Source organism: Trichosurus vulpecula, chromosome 6 (genome assembly GCF_011100635.1).
Source record: "Trichosurus vulpecula isolate mTriVul1 chromosome 6, mTriVul1.pri, whole genome shotgun sequence".
In the NCBI taxonomy this organism is placed as follows: Eukaryota; Metazoa; Chordata; class Mammalia; order Diprotodontia; family Phalangeridae; genus Trichosurus; species Trichosurus vulpecula.
In genome coordinates, this window is record NC_050578.1 from 185,044,731 (window position 1) to 185,067,955 (window position 23,225).

The following is a 23,225-nucleotide window of genomic DNA, read 5'->3' on the forward strand; positions in this document are numbered from 1 at the left end:
TATGAACTGATGCAAAATGAATAGAATGATTGATAAAATAACAGTATTGTAAAGAAAAACAAGTTTGAAGAACTCTGATCAACACCATGACCGAGTACAATTCCAGAGGACTTGTGACAAAACATGCTTCCCCACTTCCTTCCTGATAGAGAGATGATTAAGACATAGGTAGTTTCGGGACATGGCCAATGAAGGGATTTGTTTTTCCCAGCTGCATATTTGTTACAAAGTTTTGTTTTATTTTCTAATTAGAAAGAAGATGTGAAGAAGAGAGCTGGAAATAGGGTAGTCACAAAGAAAGTAGGGTCATTGAAGACTTTAAAAGAAAATAAAAGAGAATAGCAAATAGCAGAGAGAAACAGTCATATAGGACAGCTTTGAATTCATTTATTTTATTTGTGCATACACACTATTTAGAGTATTGAGTTTGTGATGTCTGCCAATGGGATACCCAGGTGGAAATGACTATCATGCAATTACTAATGTCAAATTGGCCGTCAGGGGAAAGATGAGGGCTATTTATTATATCTGGGTCTCATCTGCATAGAGATGATATTTAAATCCACAGGAACTGATAAAACCACCTAGAAAGAACAGCCCTAGTTTTTATATATAGTTAAGGGACAAGATGGAAGAGGTAACCCAACAAAAGAGATGGAGCATGAACAGTTGTGTAGGAGAATCAGAAGAAAACAGTGCCATTAAAATCCAGGATGGAGAGAGTGGTGTCAGATGCCCCATCGAGGTCAGGAAGGAAAAAGACATTGGCTTTCTCAATGAGGAGGTCATTGGTAACTTTGAAGGGAAGAGGTTCAGTTGAATAGGATGGATGCAAGCCACATTTCAAGTTTTTGGGAAATAAATGGGAAGTGAGGAAATGGAGACAATGACTGTAAATACCTTTTTCTAGGAGTTTTGTAATGAAATGGTCATTCTTGGAATATGTTCACTCCTCATCTGTTTGATAGAATCCCTCACTTGTTGCCACTCCATCACTGCCTTTCATGGTCCCTTAATTCAGAAATTCTTAACCTTCTCTAATGTCTTGGACTCCTTTGGTAGTCTGGTGAAGTCTATGTATGTATGGTATGCCTTCTCAGAATAATGTTTTTAAATGCCAAAATAAAACCAATTACGTTGAAATAGTTATGAGTATATCTTTTAAAAACAATTTGACAGACCCGAAGTTAAGAAACCCTGCTTTAACTGTTAATGTACTTCCTCTCAAACTGCCTTAAATATATTGAACTTTTGTATTTATTCTCTTTAAGAAAAGACCTCAGACCTCTACGTAAAATGTAATGCGAATTTACCCTAGGACATGGGGAAGTGAGGGGAAAAGGCATTAAAGAGGACTCATGGATTCAGGGGCCTGGCACACAGTTCAGGGACACACTGGGGCTGGGGACAGGGAGAGAGGTGTACTCCCTGAATGACAGAAGACAGGGACCAGACACATTGGCTTGGTAGGTGGGTGAGCAGGGCAAATGTTTTCATCTTCTGGTGACAGAAGTCTTAAGCCAAACCCCTGATCTAGAGGTGGCAGTCTTTCTGTTCTTCTGGTTTCACTGGAATGTTTTTTGTTTTTTTGTTGTTGGGGTATTGAGAGGCAGTGGAGCAAGCACTGAGCCAAGGGACAGGAGCACAGATGGTGTAAGCCTAGTACTGTACAGTAAAACATAGCCATTCTTTTGAATTGTAGACTTCTTTCGAAATTCTTTAGATCAAATTAAATTCATTTAATTTGCATTCATGTGTAGCAAGAACTGTCTTGTTGTCTTTCATGCTAGAATGTAATCTCCTTCCCAATAGGGACTTACAGAATTGGTATCCCCCATGCCTCATACAGTGCTTGGTACATAGGTATCTGATAGAGTGTTCTTGTTTAGGTGTGGATTGAATTGGGATGCCTATGAGGTTTCTCCCAACTCTGACTTTCTATTTGACCCTTCTGTTTTAAAATTTTTACATACAGTGAAATTTAAATACATAATGACTTGAGATTAATTGGTGCTTATTTTCAAATTCAGATATATGACAGATGGAATGTTACTTCGAGAAGCTATGAATGATCCTCTTCTAGAGCGGTATGGGGTTATAATCCTTGATGAAGCTCATGAAAGGACTTTGGCCACAGATATTCTCATGGGAGTTCTGAAGGAAGTTGTGAGGCAAAGATCAGATTTAAAGGTAAGGTATATAGACCATTTATAAAACATCCATGCATTTAAAAAATGTTTGAAGAAAATCTTAACAGATCATTATAAGCATGAAGTTTTTCCTCTAATATGCTTTTTTTACTGATTTCTGTAACATAGACGAAAAAGAAATTCCAGAGAGCTCCAAATAAAATTTCCAGCATCCTGCATTGCTGTTCCTTGCTTTCATCTATTTGGGGGTTTTGTTTTTGAGTTTTCTATGGTGGTATTCTCCCTACTCTCTTTTTAAAACATTTTAGATGATCTTTGTAATGCTTTTTTTTTAAAGTCTAGGCCCATTTTTTTCTTTTTAAGAGTGCTGTACAGTCATGACATTACTATGCTTCATATTAATCTTTACCTAAAGAAGTGGGTAGATGTCTCCTGCTACCCTTTCAGCCCCCAACACTCAAAAAAAACATGTTGTCATTATACTTCTTAAAAATAAAATGAGTAACATGCACTAAGTAAGCTTCTCATTTCCTTTTGTCCAACCCCTCTGCTCTACCTGCAGTCTTTAATGTTAAAATATTCATTGTTCCCTGTACTATTTTGGGTATTTTAGATGTTAACATTACTACTGTGTTCTAAAATGTTGACATAACACAGTTCCCTTTAGATATAAATGTGGTGAGGGTTTTTTTTGTTTATTTTGGGGGATAAAATCAGCCTCCATGGCATAGTGGATAGATAGCTGACCTTAGAATCAGAAAGAAGCTGGCACATTGGCTGTAGGACCCTGGAGAAGTCAACCTACTTTCCCAGTGTCCCTGTGAACTCTCTTTCACAACAGTGGCTTATCTTCAATGGTAGAGAGAGTTTTAGTGGAATTTTCCAACACCAGTGAAATCATAAGACATGGTTATCCACCCCCTTGCTCTCTAATGTATTTTTTAAACCTGGCAACACCAAGGAGAAAAATGAATGTATGTGCTTCCCAACTTTCAGAAAATCCTTTTAAGATATATTAAAGATAGTATGGGACAATAGGAACATTTTTCTTGTGCTTTCATCTTTGAATGTCTACAGTATATTTAGCATTGTTTCTAGGTGCTCTGGAGGAACTCATAGTAATAGTTGGGAGGAAACATGACTTATTTATGAAATGGCTAGATAACAGCATATATTGGAGTGTTGAGACAGGGAAAGACTTCATGGAGAACTTGGGCCTTGAACTAAACTTTGAAGGGTGGGTAGAAGTTGAATAGGCAGAAGCAGCATTTTTAAGGTGTGACCATCACAAGCATCATAGATACTTTTTGAAAAGGTTTTAACAGAGCTCCAGTGTGGTGGTAACAAATTAGTTTTAGAGATTGAGGGAAAAATGATCAAAGTATTAGTTGAAAAACATCATTGCAAAAAAGAACATTGTTAAGGTAGGAGAATATAATATTTAGGGAAATTTTAAAAAACATGATGTTGTGGGGTAACATTTTAACTCCTTGAAGTTATCGGATCCTGACGCTGCAGGAAACCTCATCTAATTAACATTGGCAGCTACAATAGAAAGTAAGCTAAAGAATACTTTACATCAGGGCTGTCCAACCTCAGGTTTTTTATTGAAACAATAGACAATATATTTTGAGTTACCATTTTAGTGAGAGCTCTGCGGTAACTCAGCTTCGTTTACTAAAGCATTTGTGTAAATTTCTATGCTTGTAGGCAGGCTGCATAAATCACACTGTGGGCTGTGGGCCACATTTTGGACAGCCCTGTTTTATGTGATAGAACTTTTAAATTTTTAGCTATTTCACAGCTGTTAGAAATATTAGACATTGATGTGGTTGTCTTGCTTGATGTTCTCACCTCCCTACTATGATTATAGTCCCAGATCTGAAGAGTGATTGATAGACTTTTTTTTCCTTCTGGCATCTCTAAAGTGGAAAGAAGCAAGGAATAGATTCAGTCTGCCAGGGGCAGAAGTAGAGCCAAGGTAGCATTAGCAAGAAGTACAGCTGAGCTCCAGACTGCAGCTCCTCCCAATGCACTAGACTGAATCCTTACTGAGAAATTGGAGAAACTGCACCAGGGCAAGAAGAGGTCCCATTGGCACGTACAGGCCTAAACTTGTATATATTGTAGGAACAAGTGCCAACTGGCAACAGTGTTGCTCACTGCCCAGTTTCTAGGCACAGATCCAGAATAGACTGAGGAAATGATCTGCATCTAGTGTTGTAATTTCAGGGTGAGGAGCAGTTGTAGGTTCTTGGTGGTGTACCAAGCAAGGCTCAAATTTAGAAGCAAGGAGCAGCTTTGTAACTGACCTCAGGAGTAAAGCAGGGACTCAGTTTCTAGGTTTTATGTAGCCCAATTTGAAGATAGACAGGCCAAAGGGAACTCTATGGTACTATCACTCTGAATGAGTGGAGCTTTCTAGCTGGCTGTTAGTGGTGGAATCCAACATCAGTCTACTGAATCTTCTAAGCAAGGGTAGGCCTGAACCCAGATCAGGAAGTTCTAGAGTGCAGCCAGGGAGGCAACAATCAGACTTGGCCTTTTATCATACTGTTTTATGACCAGTCTAAGCTGTCCCTGAGAAATAACATAATGCTCAGTACCTCAAGAAAGCAATAACAGGAACAGCCTAGATCAGGGGTGGAGATCCTGTGGCCTTGAGGGCACATGTGGTCGTCAAGGTCTTCAAACGTGGCCCTTTGACTAAATCCAAATTTGACAGAACAAAATTCCCATCATAAAAGGATGTGTTCTATAAAACTTAGACTAGTTCAAAAGGCCATATCCAAGGACCTAGAAGGCCATGTGTGGCCTTGAGGCACTACAGGCCTCCCCATCCCTGGCCTAAATGTTCCACCAGAAGTGTGGAACATGACATGACTTCTGAGATCAGTAAGTAAGCTGGAAGAAAGAACAAATAAAAAAAATCCCACCATAAAATGCTATTATGATGACAGGGATGCTCAAGACACAAACTTACATCTGTAAGGAAAGTGTCAAAAGAAAACACATGTTGAGTGGAATTTTTGGAAGGATTAAGAGTTTCTTTTTTAAGAGTTTGAAAAAGTTATGAATGAAACAAGAATGGTAAAGGAAAAATAATTAGAATAATGGTAGAAAGAATCGGAAAGGGAATTTAACAGATTGACACACGAGATATAAAACCTTGACTAAAGAACAGAATGTCTCCATGAAACAATATTAAAGTCAACAGAAGAAAATAGAAGGCAAAAATAACTGACCTGGAAAAAGTTATGACCCCAAAAAAGGCCTGGACATCATAGTTAAAGAAATCATAAGGGAAAACTGCCCAGATTTCTTAGAACCAGTGGGTGAGTAGATTAATAAAGAATGGATTAGTTCTAGCCAAACACATTCTAAGCATATACAAAGTTGTTTCTAGAAGTTCTTTTTGTAATGTTAAAAAATTGGACACACAGGGAGACCCCCCAATTGGAGAACAGCTGAACAAATTACAGTATATAAATTTGATGGTGTACTATTGTCCTGTAGAAATGATGCACAGTGTGGTTTCAGAGAAGCCGTCTTACGTAAAGTGAGGTGAGAAAAACTTGGAGAACAGCTTAGATGATGAAAACAATGTTGTTAAGATTGAAAGGCTCAGGAATTCTCATCAGTGTGATGACTGACTAGGTTTCCAAGGTACTCATAATCTGCTTCTTACCTCTTAATGGAAAGATGAAGCGATCAGATTACAGAATGAGTCATTTTATTGGACCTTGCCAGTGCAAAAATTTATTTTGATTGACTATATATGTTTATAGCAGGTATTTAGTGTCTCTTTCTTTTTCAGTGGAGATGGGGGGGAGCTGAGGAGGGAAGGGAAAGAGTGAATTTTTGCTGATTGAAAAAAAAAATTTATCACTAGACATAGAAGAAACAAGGAAGATTAGCTAGGCTTAAGAAGTATGTTGTAGGACAGGACTGTTCAACCTTAGGTTTTTATTGAAACAATAGACAGTATATTTTGATTTGCCTCTTTAGTGAGAGCTCTGTGGTAGCTCAGTTTCGTTTACTAAAGCATTTGTGTGAATTCTATGCTTGTAGGCTGGCAGCATAAATTGAACTGCAGGACAGGGCCCGCGGGCTGCATTTTGGACAGCCCTGTTGTAGGACATGATCGGTAGAGTAGGGCTGGGAAGTATATAAGTTTATTTTTAATATAGAATAGTACAGTTTAAGAAGAGTGAATATCTAGGAATATTAATCCAAAATTTCCAGTTTGAATTTAATCATTTTAAGTATCAACTAAATTTTCCATATTTACTCAGTATTTTTATGAGCTTTCAGAACTGAAATAAAGGGTGGTGTTTAGTTATACTTTAAAAATATTAAAATTATATTCATATATTACACATCAATATGATTTTAATATTTCTTTTTCCTTTTAGGTTATTGTTATGAGTGCTACTTTAGATGCGGGGAAATTCCAGATTTACTTTGATAATTGTCCTCTTTTAACCATCCCTGGCCGTACACACCCTGTTGAGATTTTTTATACTCCAGAACCAGAGAGAGATTACCTTGAAGCTGCAATTCGAACTGTGATACAAATTCACATGTGTGAAGAGGAGGAAGGAGATCTTCTTCTTTTCCTTACTGGACAAGAGGTATTTTTATTCTCTTCATTTTATGAAATTATAGTAATTTGTTACTAGAATATATATCAACATGTTTTTGTCATTTTGCAGCTGTTGCCATTCATAATGGTGTATATAACCCCTTTTGTGTATGACCTTAGTAGATATTGAACAGAAATTTCCTTGCACAATAATAACTACATTCAGGTTAATAAGTATTTTCTTCTCAAGCTTTAACTTAGAACACCATCCTTTCATCAGGTGATGCTAAGATCTAGGGTCAGAGACCTAGAGTTTAAAGAATGTCAGAGAATATCTAGTTTAAAAATTCTTTTTTTTTTCTTTAAGCACCTGGGGCATTTAAGTGACTTGCCCAAGGTCACATAGAAAGGTAGGAAGTGTCAAAAACAGGAGGAGAATCCAAGTGCTTTGACTCAGCCAGTGGGCTTTCCACTCTTGTCTTCTCATTCGTGTTGCTTGATGTTCTTTTAAACTTGGAGGTAAAGAGCTGCAATAAGTAATGGACCCTCAATTCATCCAGCTCCAAAATTCTCCTTTGCATTCTCTACTTACTAGAATTTGAGTTAACAAGCCATTCTCTTAAATTGAAAGCATTTATTGAAGGGAAATTCCCAATTTTCAGGGCCCTGTGCTCTGAAAAAACTATTTCTTATCCACTCCTCCTACTCTCTAAGTACCTTCTTTCTTTCGAATAGATTTAACCATATTCTATTCATGAGTTTCATTCCACCAAGGCTCAGTGATACCTCTTGTGAACCTCTTGTTTCCTTTCAGTTATTGCTTAAATGTTGGATGATTAATTAAAGACGTCTTATGAGTTTTCTCACTGGGTCTTTTCTAACTTTTTTGTCCTCCTGACTTTCTAGACATCTTTACTACTAATCTTCCTTCACAATAACTGTTCTCTCAATAGCTTTCTTGGTGGATATACAAAATTATATTTACTCTTCCTGTTGAATATACCCTTTTTAGTTTAAAGTCTTTTTAATTAGTTAGACTAGACACTAAGCAAATACTTTTTTTAATTCAAAGAAGTACATTCTTAATGTTTTTTGTTGGGTGCCTTCTCTTGATAAGGATCTTTCATCTTTACAGTTGAGCTTATTCCCAGAAATACACATTGCATTGTAAGACCCAACTTGTTAGCCCATAATTAGTCCATAATTGACTTTTTTCTTCTGGACCCCTTGCAAAAGGACAGGATTTAGAGAAAGTCATCCTTTGCCAATACTCTATGAATTCATTCTGGTACTTTGTTGTTCATATGAATCATTAGAAGTGGGTAGTAGTCATTCATTTTGACAGGTCTTGTGGAAATTCTTTGGCATTTCTTGACATTGTGCCCAGGGAAGACTAACATCTATCTGCCTTATAATTATGTCAAGAAATAACTACCTAACTACTCTAGTACTAATTTGAGGTAGTTCACAAATATTGTTTATCTTCTGTCTCTTACCCTCTCTCTTGATAGTTATTCTGGCTTTGCTTGATAATTCCTTGGAGAGCAAGAAGTTACTTCCTTCTTAGAGCATCCGGCTCCTTCAGAAAGAGCTTCATTTGTTTGGGTTTTTTTTTTTTAAGCTCTAAGTATGCAGTTGGCCTTTTCTGTCTTCTATTATATGACAACCACTGCTTTCCAGTTCTTTCATAAGGAGCTCCTCTGTTCCTTCTCTCATCTCTCACCCATACTTTTTTAAAGGAATGCTTCATTTTCCCTAGTAAGTATGAAGCCCTTTCTCAAACCTCTTTGCCTTCTCTTCTCGGAGCATAGTGATCAGGACTGGTTATTTCTGGGAGGTATTGTTTGTCTGTTTTTTCAAATTTTTTGAATCCGGAACTTCCAAAAGAATTCATTAGCTATTTGTATTACCAGTGTACTTTGGTCTTAATTTTAGAATCTTATTATTGAAATGGGCCTGAAAATATATGTGTTCAGTATCACAGGGATCTAACTTGTATTGGAATGTTATAGATAATAAGGAATTGATTACTACATGAAGTTGACCAATGCTGGTCTGTTCTAAACCTCCTTCAAGGATTTTTGATCCTGGATATTCCTTATTCTGAAATTATTCATAAATTTGTGGATGAGCTTGTCCAAACCTAGTCTAGTCCTCAAATGACAAATAATATCTAGCTTATTTCTGTGCCCATGCTTAAAGCCTTCCCTACTTGGCATAGCCTTAGCCTTCAAGAATCCATGGAAAACATCATATCATGAAACATTTGACTAGGTCATCTGTTGTTGTAATATTTTAAAATTTGCCTCATTGAAACTTTCACCCAGTGGTGTTAATGAATAGTTTTAATGCCTTTTAAATATTTGAAAACAATAATTCTCTTTAGATTATCTTTTTTTGACAGTAAATTTTCCTTGCCAACTAAAGCATTTTTCATCTTAGTTTCTAGATTCACCCTTGTTTTTAAATGTTATGCTTAGTTTATTTCAATTTGATTGGTTTCCTTTATAATCCTATTCATTTTATTTTCTACATTTAAGAACATTTGGAAAAAGGGTCCTTTGGTTTCACCATACTGACAAAGAGGGCCATAACCAAAAAAGGTCAAGAACCCCTGACCTAGCTTTTTAGATCTAGAATTTAAAGCACTGGAATGATTTTAGAACTCAAAGGGACCTTAGGTATGATCCTGTTCCATGGATTCTTAAGCTGGTTTTTAAAAATATTTTCATAACTGCATATCGATATAATTGGTTTCCTTTATAATACTCTGTATTTAATCATATACAATTTATAACACTCTGAAAAGGGATCCATAGGCTTTACTGGACTACCAAGGGGATCCTTGATATACAAAGGGATAAGAACAGCTGCTTTTGATTATCAGTTATGCTTTTTTTTTTAAGTGGGATGCTTAGAACATAACCATACTTCAGATATACTGTGCTTAACAACCACCTTCCACCTAATACGGCTTGTTTGCTTAATTTTTTAATAGCCCTGTCACATTACTGTTTTATATTAATCTTGTGGGCAAAAATTCTTGATGTTTTACTTGTATTTTTTAGTGGGAAAGTACTTCAAATTAGGTGCTTTTCCAGGCTATGCAAATAGCTTTCAGTCTATAGACCATTGGCAAGTAATTTATTCTCTTTGTTTCTTTCTATGTAAAATTTGTGGGTTGGATGTAAAAACCTAAAATTCTGATAAGTAGTTTTTCTTTTTTCTTTTTTTTTTTTGTAAATACTATTTTATTTTTTCCAATTACATGTAAAGATAGTTTTCAGCATTTGTTTTTTATAAAATTTTAAATTCCAAATTTTCCTCTCTGTCTTTTGCCCTCCCCAAGATGGCAAGCAGTCTGATTGATATAGGTTGTATATGTGCAATCATATTAAAAGTTCCATGTTGGTCATGTTGTGAAACAAGAAACAGAACAAAAGTGAAAACCACTAAATACAAAAAGGTGGAAATATTATATTTTAATCTGCATTCAGACTCCATAGTTCTTTCTGTGGGTGTAGATAATGAGTGTTTTGGAATTGTCTTGGGTCTTGTATTGCTGGGAAGAGCTAGATCTGTCGTAGCTGATCATCATGTAATGTTGCTGTTACTGTGTACAATGTTCTGGTTCTATTCGCTTCACTCAGCATCAGTTCATGTAAGTCTTTCTAGGTTTTTCTGAAACCACCCTTCTCATCATTTCTTATAGCACAGTAGTATTCCATTGCATTCGTATGCCACAACTTGTTCATCCATTACCCCTTTGAGGGACATTCTCTCAGTTTCCAATTCTTTGCCACCACAAAAAGACCTGCTAAATATTTTTGTACATGTTGGTCCTTTTCCCTTTTTTTTTTTTTTTAAATTATCTCTTTGGGATATAGACATAGTAATGCAGTTTGGTTGTCTTCCAGAATGGTTGGATAAGTTCACAACTCTACCAGCTGTGCATTGGTGTCCCAATTTTCCTACATCTTCTCCAACATTGATCTTTTTCCTTTTCTGTCATAATAACCAAGCTGATAAGTGTTATTACCTCAGAGTTATTTTAACTTGCATTTCTCCAGTCAATAGTGATTTAGAGTATTTTTTCATACGATTATAGACATAAGCAGGTTTTTCTTAATTGACACAATTGTTTTATTCTTGATGTCACACTTTTCAATTATACCTTTGAAATTATGCATAGATAATTTTTTCATATTTTATTATTTAATATTTTAGCTTTCAGCGTTGATTTCCACAAGATTTTGAGTTACATATTTTCTCCCCATTTCTACCCACCCCCCAAGATGACATATATTCTGATTGCCCCGTTCCCCAGTCAGCCCTCCCTTCTGTCTCACTCCCTGCCCCACCCCCATTCCCTTTCCCCTTACTTTCTTATAGGGCGGGGTAGATTTTTATGCCCTATTCCCTATATATATATTTCCCAGTTGCATGCAAAAAACCTTTTTTTTTTTTTTTTTGCACATCTACTTTTAAAACTTTGAGTTCGAAATTCTCTCCCTCTTCCCTCCCCAACCACCCTCCCTAAGAAGGCAAGCAATTCAGCATAGGCCACACATGTATCATTATGCAAAACAGTTCCACAATAATCATGTTGTGAAAGACTAACTGTATTTCCTTCCATTCTGTCCTGTCCCCGTTTATTCAATTTTCTCCTTTGATCCTGTCCCTTTTTAAAAGTGTTTGCTTTTGATTACTTCCTCCCCTATCTGCCTTCCCTTCTGTGGTCTCCCCTTTTTTTGTCCCCTTCCCCCTACTTTCCTGTGGGATAAAAAACCCAATTCCTTCCTCAAGTCAATTCCAATGAGAGCAAGATTCACTCATTCCTCCTCACCTGCCCCCTCTTCCCTTCCAACAGAACTGCTTTTTCTTGCCACTTTTATGTGAGATAATTTACCCTATTCTATCTCTCCCCTTCTCCCTCTCTCAATATATTCCTCTTTTGCTCCTAATACTGAGAAAAGGTCTCATGAATTATACATATCATCTTACCATGTAGGAATGTAACCAAAACAGTTCAACTTTAGTAAGCCCTTATGATTATTTTTCTTGCTTACTTTTTCATTCTTCTCTTGATTCTTGTATTTGAAAGTCAGATTTTCTCCTTGACCTGGGAACTCTGGAATTTGGCAACAATGTTCCTAGGCTTTTTTTTTTAGGGGATCTTTTTCAAGAGGTCATCATGGATTCTTTCAATTTCCATTTTACCCTGTGGCTCTAGAATATCAGGGCAGTTTTCCTTGATAATTTCTTGAAAGAAGATGTTTAGGCTCTTTTTTTGATCATGGCTTTCAGGTAGTCCAATAATTTTTAAATTATCTCCCTTGGATCTATTTTCCAGGTCAGTGGTTTTTCCAATGAGATATTTCACATTGTCTTCCATTTTTTCATTCCTTTGGTTCTGTTTTATAATATCCTGATTTCTCATAAAGTCACTAGCTTCTACTTGCTCCAATCTAATTTTTAAGGTAGTATTTTCTTCAGTGGTCTTTTGGACCTCCTTTTCCATTTGGCTAATTCTATCTTTTAAGGCATTCTTCTCCTCATTGGCTTTTTGGAGCTCTTTTGCCATTTGAGTTAGTCTATTTTTTAAGGTGTTATTTTCTTCAGTATTTTTTGGGGTCTTCTTTAGCAAGTCATTGACTTGTTTTTCATGGTTTTCTCTCATCACTCTCATTTCTCTTCCCAGTTTTTCCTCTACTTCTCTTACTTGCTTTTCCAAATCCTTTTTGAGCTTTTCCATGGCCTGAGACCAATTCATGTTTTTCTGGGAGGCTTTTGATGTAGGCTCTCTGACTTTGTTGACTTCTTCTAGCTGTATGTTTTGGTCTTCTCCGTCACCAAAAAATGATTCTATAGTCTTAGTACTTTTTTGCTGTTCATGTTCCCAGCTACCTGCTTGACCTTTGAACTTTTTGTTAGGGTATGACTGTTTGTAGAGTAGAGAGTACTTTGTCCCAAGCTTGAGGGGCTGAACTGCTGTTTTCAGAGCTACTTCTACTCCATCATCACTGTAAGCTCTGCCACATTAGTGCTCCTTCTCTCCCAAGAACTGCCAACCAGGATCTTAACCCAGATACTAGCAGGGCACAGCAAGAGAACCTGCCTTTGCACCAGCAATGCGTTCCTTGCACTCCCGCTCTGATCCGCCTCTTGATTCCTCCCACTGTGTGAGCCAGGGACTCTGGAAGCAGCCACGGCTGGACTCTGGAAGCAACTGCAAGAGCTTTTTGCTGCTGCCCTGCTACTGTGTTGCCACCTCCGCCACTCCCCTTCCCCCCCAGGCTGGGGCTGGACCACTCTTACCCTGATCCAATTTTCCCAGTAACCTTCCCTGTGGTCTTTGGCGTTTGTGGGATGAGAAGTCTGGTAACTTACACAGCTCAATGATTCATGGTCCTCAGGCCTGTTCCGCCTGACTCCATCTGGTTAGTCCTGGCGCTACTCATGCTGGCCTGCGCTTCTCCGCTCCTGGCACTGTGCAGTAGACCCTTTCCAATAATCATCCAGGCTGTCCTGGGCTGGAGACCTGCTTCCCTCTGCTATTTCGTGGGTTCTGCAGCTCTAGAATTTGTTAAGAGCTTTTTTTATTATTATTATTATTTAATATATTTAGTTTTCAGCATTGATTTTCACAAGAGTTTGAATTACAAATTTTCTCCCCATTTCTACCCTCCCCCCCACTCCAAGATGGCATATATTCAGAGCCATTTTTTACAGGTGTTTGGAGGAAGAGCTTAGGCAAGTTCCTGCTTTCCGGCTGCCATCTTGGCTCCGCCCCCCCATACAGATAATTTTAATCTCATAACTTGGTTCTCCTTGGCTTCTCTCTATAATATGAGAGAAAGTAAGAATGGCTTAAACCTAAAACTAATCTAAGGTTGTTTTTACTGGTACTTAATTCTCCTAATAAGGCTTTTTCTAATTATTTTACTTGTGCTTTATTTAATTTCATTAAATGTTTAGTAAGACATGCTTAATTTTAAAAGTGTGGGGTTTTTCAAAGAGGATTGAAGTAAGAACCTGTAAAGTAAAGCCTCAGCCACCCAGAACCAGAACCTTAGGAATTCAAGTGATTTTGGTTCGTTAAGAGCTTTGTCCTTTTTAGATACAAAAACTATGATTCTTCCTTCCCTCCAGTCTTCCTAAGCATCTTCTCTTCCTTCTTAATTTGAACATACCAATTATAATTTAACCTTGATAGCTTTTACAAAAGATCTTTATTGAGTGTTAGGTTGGAATAGGTGACCTTTAAGATTTTAAGATTGTATTATACTGTGTGTGATTCTCTGACTTAGAATCACACATTAGTAACATCAGTTATTATAGTCGCTGTCTGTCAGGGACTGTTCTAAAAGCTTGGTGATTTTGGAAGACAAAATTCTAGTCCAAGGGTTGGAAACCTTTGGCCTGGAGGTCACAAGTAGCCCTCTAGGTCCTCAAGTGCCTTCCTTTGAATCCAGACTTCACAGAACAAATCTTTTTATTAAGGTGGTTTGTTCTGTGAAGTTTGGATTCAGTCAAAGGGCCACATGTGGCCTCCAGGCCGAAGGTTCCCCACCCCTGTTCTAGACTGTTATGAGCTAGGGGGTTACGCATTCCAAGTACTTGGAAGTGTATGTAAAATAATGTTTAATAGGTTCTGGGTGAACATATGAGTAAGCTTTTGGTCATTGACTGTTGTGCTAATTCTTGCTGTAAAGATTCCTTTTTATATCCTAGTTTTCAATTATGTTTTGAATGGGTAAGTTTGCTTGGACAGAAGCTTAATTCTGAAAATCTGAGATTTTAACTTTTCACTTTATTAACAGTTCTCTGTACCTTCAGTATTTTTTTTCTAAAAGTTTCCTGACTAAGCATTGGCCTAGTACTTCAATGATTTCACTGAAGTTCCTTACAACTCAAATCATGTCGATTGTAGACTAGCTTGAAATATCTCTGAAAACAGTGAATTTACTAAAGTACACATAGTAGAACTAGCTTGAAGTTTTACCTTATAAAAGCCCTTTGGAGAACCACTTTAGATAAGTAATTATAATTAGTGTAACAATGTTAGTACATTTTTAAAGTTCTTGAAGATATTAGAACAATTATAATCCCTCTGATCTTGTATAGTATTCATTTTGGCTCGAAAATCATCTAATTTCTTATCTAGTGTTCTTCCCATATGAGAAGATGTTACTGCCACAATGTTTTTAGTCCAGTGTAGTTGTTCTTCCCATAATCTTAAAAGTGCTGAATAAGAATTTTGACAAAGGGAAAATATTGGTAGTTGATTTCAATTACTTTCTTAAATGCTAGATTGTAGATTATTTAATATTTTAGCAAAAATTAAATTGACATTTCATTATTTTTACAGTACTTCATAAAAATATTCCAGAAAATGTTTGTTACCATTTTAATAAATCACAATATTAACTTTAGCTACACATCTGATTATTTGTTTACCTCCTACTTTGGTATTTGATTAAATATTTATTTCAATATATTTCCAATAAAAATCATAGTATAAAGTATACCCTGGTTGAATATGTACATATATCATTTGAATTAACCTCAGCTTATAATGGTTTTTGTTGTGGTTAAAATTTTAGAAAAAAAATGTAGCTATATATTTAGACACTGTATTTAGCCTCATTCTTGACTGTCCATGTTGATACTGTAAAGGTGTTTATCCTCATTAGGTACAATAAAGCAAATCTTCCATATAATTGCATTAGTGATACGTGACATTAAAGCTTAATTGGTTTATTTAAAATATCTTGCCCATCAATTTCTTTTAGATTGTGAAAATTGAAAAGGTCATGAGTACAGTTTAATATTCCTGGGTGAGAGATTTCAATTTTAGCACAATTTGTTGAGAATTAATTAGGAAATCTGACTTGAAGAAAAAGGGGTGTTGAATGCAAATAAGGCCATTGTGTGTTCATTAGAATATGGAAGCCTCAGCTTTTTGGGGCTTTTGTGAAAATCTATTGGTGTTCAGTAGATTAGGTTGCTAAATTGAGAATACAGTACCCATGAAGATAAAAATGTGCTGGTATACCCAAAATAAAACTTTGCATAGAACTTGATTATGATAAATACTTGAAAAATATTTACATTCATGTTGGGTTTGTTTACTTTAAACTTTTTTTGGTAGGAAATTGATGAAGCCTGTAAAAGAATAAAGCGTGAAGTTGATGATTTAGGTCCAGAAGTTGGTGACATTAAAATCATTCCTCTGTATTCCACTCTTCCACCTCAACAACAGCAGAGAATTTTTGAGCCTCCTCCTCCAAAAAAACAAAATGGAGCAATAGGACGAAAGGTAACAAAGATTTCTTATATTTCATATTCTATAGCAAGTAGACTACTGTGACATGACAATCACCACAATTATTCATTTTTTAATTTCTTTTACTCTGGGAAGAAGGAGGTACAAATATTATTATCTCCAATACGGAGGTACATAGAAGTCTAGCTACTAAGTGTCAGGGTTGCAATAGAGAAATGGCTGGAGATGGGTAGAGCAAGTACTTAGTCATTATTAGATAAGTCACATAAATACTATTAGTACAATATCAGTTTGTTGAATGAATTCATACATTCTTTGGAAAATACTAAACCAAGCGATTTGAGAAGTATAGTGCTGTGGATAATTATTAATTTGATTTAATTTAGAAATTTCAAATTCTTTGTCTTCAAGAAAAAAAGAAAGTATTTTATTGATATTCCTCAATTTTGCAATTTATGAATAGATAATTAATTGTAATAGGAATTCTCTATTTCTCATTTGGAGAAGCCATGTAATAATAAGAACAAAGATTGTAAGGAATATTCAATCTGCTTATGACTCTAATTGAAATGAATTTTATTTTAAATTCTTCATAAAGTTCTCATCAATTTATGTATATTACTTTGGGCTACAATTAAGATCCTTTTAGCACAGTTAACATGAATGAGAACACAACTACAACTTTTTGCTTTTGTAATATACCTAGTTCCCCCCGCCCCCGTTTTAACTTATAACTGACTTAGTCATCACTCATCCTGGAAGTTGGCTAATTGATTCAGCTAGAATTGCACACCACTCAATGAGGAGGGGAACTGGGCCCTGTGGAAATGCTTCTGTAGTTTTAAAGAGAGGCTTAATGATCCAAGAACAATAAGATAACTTAGTGCCTGCTTGGAAGTTGAGGAAACCAGCAAGTTAACATCCTTCCTGAATTGTTGAGCTTAACATCTTGGCAACTGATCCTATCACTTTCTGGCAAATAGAGGGAAAAGAAATGGAAGCAATGTCAGATTTTATATTCTTGGTCTCAAAGATCGTTGCAGATGGTGAGTGCAGCCATGAAATTAAAAAATGCTTGCTCCTTGGAAGGAAAGCTATGGAAAATGTGGACAGCATCTTAAAAAGCAGAGGCATCACCTTGCCAACAAAGGTCCATATAGTTAAAGCTATGTTTTTTCCAGTTGCAATTGTATGGCTGTGACAGTTGGACTCTAAGGAAAGCTGAGCACCACAGAGTCAATGCATTTGAAATGTGTTGTTGAGGAAGACTTTTGAAAGTCTCTTGGACAGCAAGGAGATCAAATCAGTCAACACTTTTAAGAAATTACTTCAGGCTGTTTGCTGGAAGGGCAAATACTGAAGCTTAAGTACTTTGGCCACATAATGAGAAGACAGGACTCATTGGAAGAGACCTTGTTAGGAAAGATTGAAGGAAAAAGGAAAAAGAGAATAGCAGAGGATGAGATGGATAGATCATATCATGGAAGCAATGAGCATTTACTTGGACAGACTGCAAGATAGTAGAGGATAGAAGGGCCTGATGTGATATGGTCCATGAGGTGATGAAAAGTTGGACATGACTGAACAACACAAAGCAGACCCTTGAGGCCTGAGAAAATAAATTAGTTTAACCTAAGTGCATTATTATTTTGAGACAGTACACAGATGAATCAGTTGAAACATGATTGAGCTAATCCTGCTACTTAAAAGTGAATTACTGAAGTACATCTCAACTAAATTATTCCCTGAACTCAGCATTCCATTTCCTCTCTTTCTTTGCATAGGATGGTCCCCCATACCTTGTGAGCATTTCCTTCTCAACTTTTCCTCAAGGAATCTCAGAATCAGAGCTGAAAAACACCTTAGAAAGCATTTAGTCCAACCTCCTCATTTGGCAGGTTGCCCAGGCTTGTGTTGGTATTTAATGGTAAAGACTCCAGGTGTATTCCAGTAAAAGGTCTCTTGACTCCAAATTTAATTCTCTTTCCACTCTCCCATAACCCTCTTATCCTTCACATATTTCATGGTTCGGATTAATTGCAGTTGGGGAAGGGAGGGGCTTTCTTGACCTCCTAGCAGTTAGTGTTTTTTCCTACTCATTTTACCTTTTTCACATACATATTCCCAGTAAAATGTAAACTTCTTGAGGGCAGGGACCTTTTTTGTTTTGTCTTTGTATTCTCCAATACCTAGTGCAGTACTTTCCTTGTACATAGTAGGTACCTGCTAAGTGTCTGTATCAAGCTTTCCCTGTGATGTCCATGTTAATTAGCCCCTAAGTTATTTAACCTGAACTATGACCGCCTCTCTTGTTGCCTACTTATTACCATTTCCCTCAGCCTTGGCTCTTGCCCCTTAAATAATCCCGATCTAGTAATATGCCTTAAACTGTTCTGAAATAGGTTTTCAGAATTCATCTTATGTCACCTCTAAACTTCAGAGTATTTTCTCAAGGACTTGGAAACAGTCTTGACTCATGAAGATACTCATTGACTGGAAAAGACTTGTTAGATTTTTTCCACTTGTTGGTCATCCTCACTTCCAAAAGTTGATGTCATGATGAATGTTTTATTGTTTACCCCTAGAGGATGTTGTTTCTAATCCCTGATTTCATGGACATGTTGAGCTTTACCGCTCAACATCTCTGTAACATCAAGACCACTTTGTCCTTATGGCAGTCATTAAATTAAATCCCTGTGGAGATGGAGCCTGCTACCTACCTGGCAGGTGCTACAAGGGACCCAGAAAAGAGAGTGCTTGGCACTGTCAGATGTAACGTCAGAACAGGTATCATTTTATCGGTGGAAATGACATTCAAGAGGGATCGATATTGACCTTACTGCTGCATCCTAAGGACCATGAGAATTTTCCACCTGGTTTTGAGCTGAAAACGTCCATGTGTGTTGTCTCCCCCATTATAATTTGATCTCCTTGACAACAGGGAATGTCTTTAAACATTTCTATATCCAGTGTGCTTTGCATGTAGTAAGCACTAAGTAAATGCTTCATTTCTTCAGTTGTGTATCACTGTGTCTCATCTGCCAAGAGTTCTGGGAAAGAGGCACTAAACTAACCAACTCTTGAGTTCCTCATTTAATCCTTCTTTAAAAAACTTTGGTTAACATTACATTTGTTTGTGTTATTGGGTCTGATTGCCTGGATCATTGTGATGCATCACACTCATACCATATTATACTACTCTGGTTGTAGTGGTGTCATGTCATTGGTGGCAATAGAGGTATCCAAAAGAAGTTTAAAATTACATTTCATATTGCTGATAGTTTTACATTTCAATTCTTCCCACCCCCAAATCAGTAGACCTCAGTCTACTACAAAACCTGCTACCATAAAAGGGTACTCTTTTCTTGTACTACCACTAAGTGTGCATTGAGTTTTCCCTTCTGACTGGAAATCATAGGGATCAGCAAGTGACTGAAAACCCATTTGTACAAGTTTCTGTCCAATGAAATCACAGTCCTGTTGAGTACCTCCTCCTTTAACCTGTTCTGTGGAATAGGATCTTAGGGATCACAGCCTGCTACATAGACTTATTGTGAGGAATGCACTTTTTTAATACAGATGTGCTGTATGAATATTATTTATCATTAAATCAGAAGTGATTTTCCCCCCAGGTCCGCATTGCAAAGCTGTGGCAGAACAAGAACTAGAGCTTATACTTCCTGACTATCTACGCCTATATTTTTCCAGACCTCTTCCCATTGACCCATAATTACATTGCTGCTCGTGGACCACAGGGGTCAGGATCCACTAATGGGGGGGGTTCAGGTTATATAAAACCAACACTAGTGGAGTTGCTATTGTTTATATCATTTATTGGGCACTTCTACTATGCTACCAAATAAAGCAACTACCACCACCTGTAACTTGTCCCTATTCACCAACCTCTGTTAATTCCTGTAGTGGAGGAGGGAAACGATGTTACTCTCTGTAATGTTGATGCTTCCATTAGGCTTCTTTCAATCTTTGACCTCATAATAAAAATTCATTATCATCAAATCTCTGTTTTGGTTTCCATGGCTGAAAACACAGAGTAGTTTAGTATTATAGCCAGGCAGCTGTGTATGATCTACTCTCAAGAGAAAGTAGTTGCACCGGTAGGTAGATTGAAAAACTCAGAGAAATGCCTATCTTCCTGAAAGCCGAAATCATCCTTTCTTCTGTATTTTTCGAGTAAACTATATTTAACTATCTATTTTATTGTACCTGTTGGCATATGCTGTTATCCTGCTGAGTCAGGCATCTTAAACTTTTGCTTTGCTATAGTTTTATTTCTAATTGCCTATTGTCCAACAATTTTTCGTTGATTGAAACACAATTCAGCCCAATTCAGCAAGCATCAAGTTCTTGATACTTACTTTATGTAGAGCTCTGTGGTAGGTGTTGGGGAAATTGCCAGATCCCCTTTAAAAAAAATTTTTTTTCTTAAAAATATTTCCCAATTACATGTGAAAAAATTTTCAGGTCAGTTTTTAAGATTTTGAGTTCCAAATTCTCTCCCTTCTGCCCCCTCATCTCTTTTGAGAAGGCAAGCAATTTGATGTTGATTATATATAACATAGTCCTTTTTCATGGAATTACTATGTAATGAAACATCAAAAATTTCAATGAAATATAAAATTAATTTTTAAAGCTTTAACACAGTTCTAAAAGTAAGGATTACATCTGGCTACGTACCTTGGATTATTAATGTTTTGAATTATTGGTGCCACTGATGGTCTGGTGCAGGTGAGAATAACTTATGTTCAAAGTGCAAGTTGTTTAGTAATAAGAATTTTTATTTGTGAGGTTACATGCAGTAAAAACTTCATTAGGATCATATAACTTCATTCATACTGCCCTGAAGATGCAATATGATGCCGTGAAAAAAGTAATAATTTGACCCTGTAATTTCCCATTTGTGTGACTTTGAATGAAGTCACTCACTTTCTTTGAGCTCTTCATACCTTTCTAGTTCTTAGTCTTTGATCCTAGGAAAACAGTTAGCTGGAGGATAAAATTGCTGTTTTAGTGAAAATTAAAATGACATTTGTTAAATGAATCAATTGGTAACTCTTAAGGATTTTGGGAAGTATTTTTAGTTTTTGTTGTAACTTGCTTATCCTCAACCTAAACTCGCAATGTGAATGTATTTTTAAGCCCTTGAATTTTCTAGGAGAAACCTATAATTAAGATTGTATTCAGTTTGATTAAGAAGATGGTTGGATTAAATAAGCAAAGAGAAAGATGGATTGACCTGTATAATTGCTAGAAAATATTTTATATTTTACTGTAATTTATTGAGCTTTATAACTAATGTGTTTCAATCATACTACATAGTCATTTAATTTTGAATTACACGTGATGTTTATCTCATTCAATAGGTAGTTGTGTCTACCAATATCGCAGAGACATCACTAACAATAGATGGTGTTGTGTTTGTCATTGACCCTGGATTTGCAAAACAGAAGGTAATTTGCTTTCACAACTTATAAAATAATTTAGGATTTCTTCAAATAGTTTTTTTTGCATAGTCATTTAATACTCAAATTGAGTTCAGAAAATGGAATTTTGTTAGTGTCCTACTTGAATAATAGGAACAAAAATGGACAGAAGGAACTCTATGTTACGCAAGTCAATAAGCATCTGTAACTATTTTCTTGAATTGAGAAGGACTATCAGAGACCTTTGCAACTAAATTGTATTTTCTTTTTTTCTTTAAGTAGCACATGTTGAAAATAGTACAACTTTACTCCAAAGACCAAGTCATTGTTTCGACTAACATCTGTCCCTCTTCCCCTGGCCTCTACCTCCCCCCTCCCAAAATAGACCCTAAAAAACCAAAAAAAAAAAAAAAAAACCCATAATTATTATTCTTCAGCTAGAAAATTATATTAAACATCTAGAATATTTTCATAGAATGCTGCTTCAGTATACAGGTGTTGAATGATCCCTAATAATTTTAATAGATCTTTTCCTAAATTAAAAGATCCTTTAAATTAGTTGTCCATTTTTATTAACTTTAGGGATAGAAATTAATATATATGCTATATATTTTTGAAGGAATCATTGCTCCCTAGAGTGAATATTATTAATATTAGCATTGTGGTCACTGAAATTTTTTTTCATATTGGGAACCAAATTGTTTATTTGGAAACTCATTTCAGAAACTACAATAAAATTCACTAGGGGGAAATACCATTTGTCTTTTTATTGAATGATTCAAGAATCTTTCTAATGGATAAAGTGAACTCATGTGGCAATAGGATTAAAATTTAAGTCCTTAGTTTTCATGGAGTTTAGACTCTTGGATAAATAGGGTAAGCTGGAAGTTTTTGAGGTTATCTTTTGCCTTTAGGGGGTTAAATTTACAGCTTCCATAAACAAGTCAAGGCATAAGCATATATATTCCAATTCTTGCTTTGCTGCCGCATCTTTTACCACTGGTCAAGTGTTATGAATATACCGAGAATTGCAGTGTTTATGTTTTTTGAGCTAGTGTGAGTTATCAGGGCACACATATTTAAGTGGAGGAAATAACTGTTGTTTGACTTGATACTTCCATTAGGTATATAATCCTCGAATTAGAGTGGAGTCTCTTTTGGTGACAGCAATCAGCAAAGCTTCTGCCCAGCAAAGAGCTGGTAGAGCTGGTCGTACTAGGCCTGGAAAATGTTTCAGACTTTATACAGAGAAAGCCTATAAAACTGAAATGCAGGTAAGAGGTTCATTTTATTTAATGTATGACCCTTCTGGGCATCCAAATTTGTTAAGTTTTTAAGCTATCAGAAGGCAGCACAAGCAATTTAAAAACTCCTTTCCTATCAATAAAGATCTATGATGTAGATCTTAAAATCAGACGCCTAATATATATAGCACCTGTTATAAGCACCTTTTCGTATGAGAAGAAACAGGGTTTCCTTATTCTTAATCAGTGTTTGCTTTATTTGCCTTGTTCTTCTGATGGAATAGGCAGAGGTAAGAATATGCTATTTCCCAGAGGAATAGGGTGAGAGTAAATGTAAAACAAGCAAAGCTAATATCATAACACAACCCTGTGCTTTTCTTCTAGGACAATACTTACCCTGAAATTTTGAGGTCTAATTTGGGTTCAGTGGTGTTGCAATTGAAGAAACTTGGTATAGATGACTTGGTGCACTTTGATTTTATGGATCCACCAGGTAAGGTATTTTTAAATAACATT

At 36.2% G+C, this 23,225-nt stretch overlaps 1 protein-coding gene across 1 annotated transcript in view; it reads left to right on the top strand.

The window, feature by feature from the left end:
* Positions 1-23,225, top strand: part of DHX15 (DEAH-box helicase 15) — a 62,686-nt gene that overhangs the window by 21,663 nt on the left and 17,798 nt on the right. The window contains exons 4-9 of the mRNA XM_036762402.1: positions 2,031-2,190; positions 6,566-6,784; positions 15,890-16,057; positions 21,406-21,492; positions 22,590-22,739; positions 23,094-23,202. Coding sequence (XP_036618297.1) covers positions 2,031-2,190; positions 6,566-6,784; positions 15,890-16,057; positions 21,406-21,492; positions 22,590-22,739; positions 23,094-23,202 — 893 coding nt within the window. The remainder of the gene's footprint in view (positions 1-2,030; positions 2,191-6,565; positions 6,785-15,889; positions 16,058-21,405; positions 21,493-22,589; positions 22,740-23,093; positions 23,203-23,225) is intronic.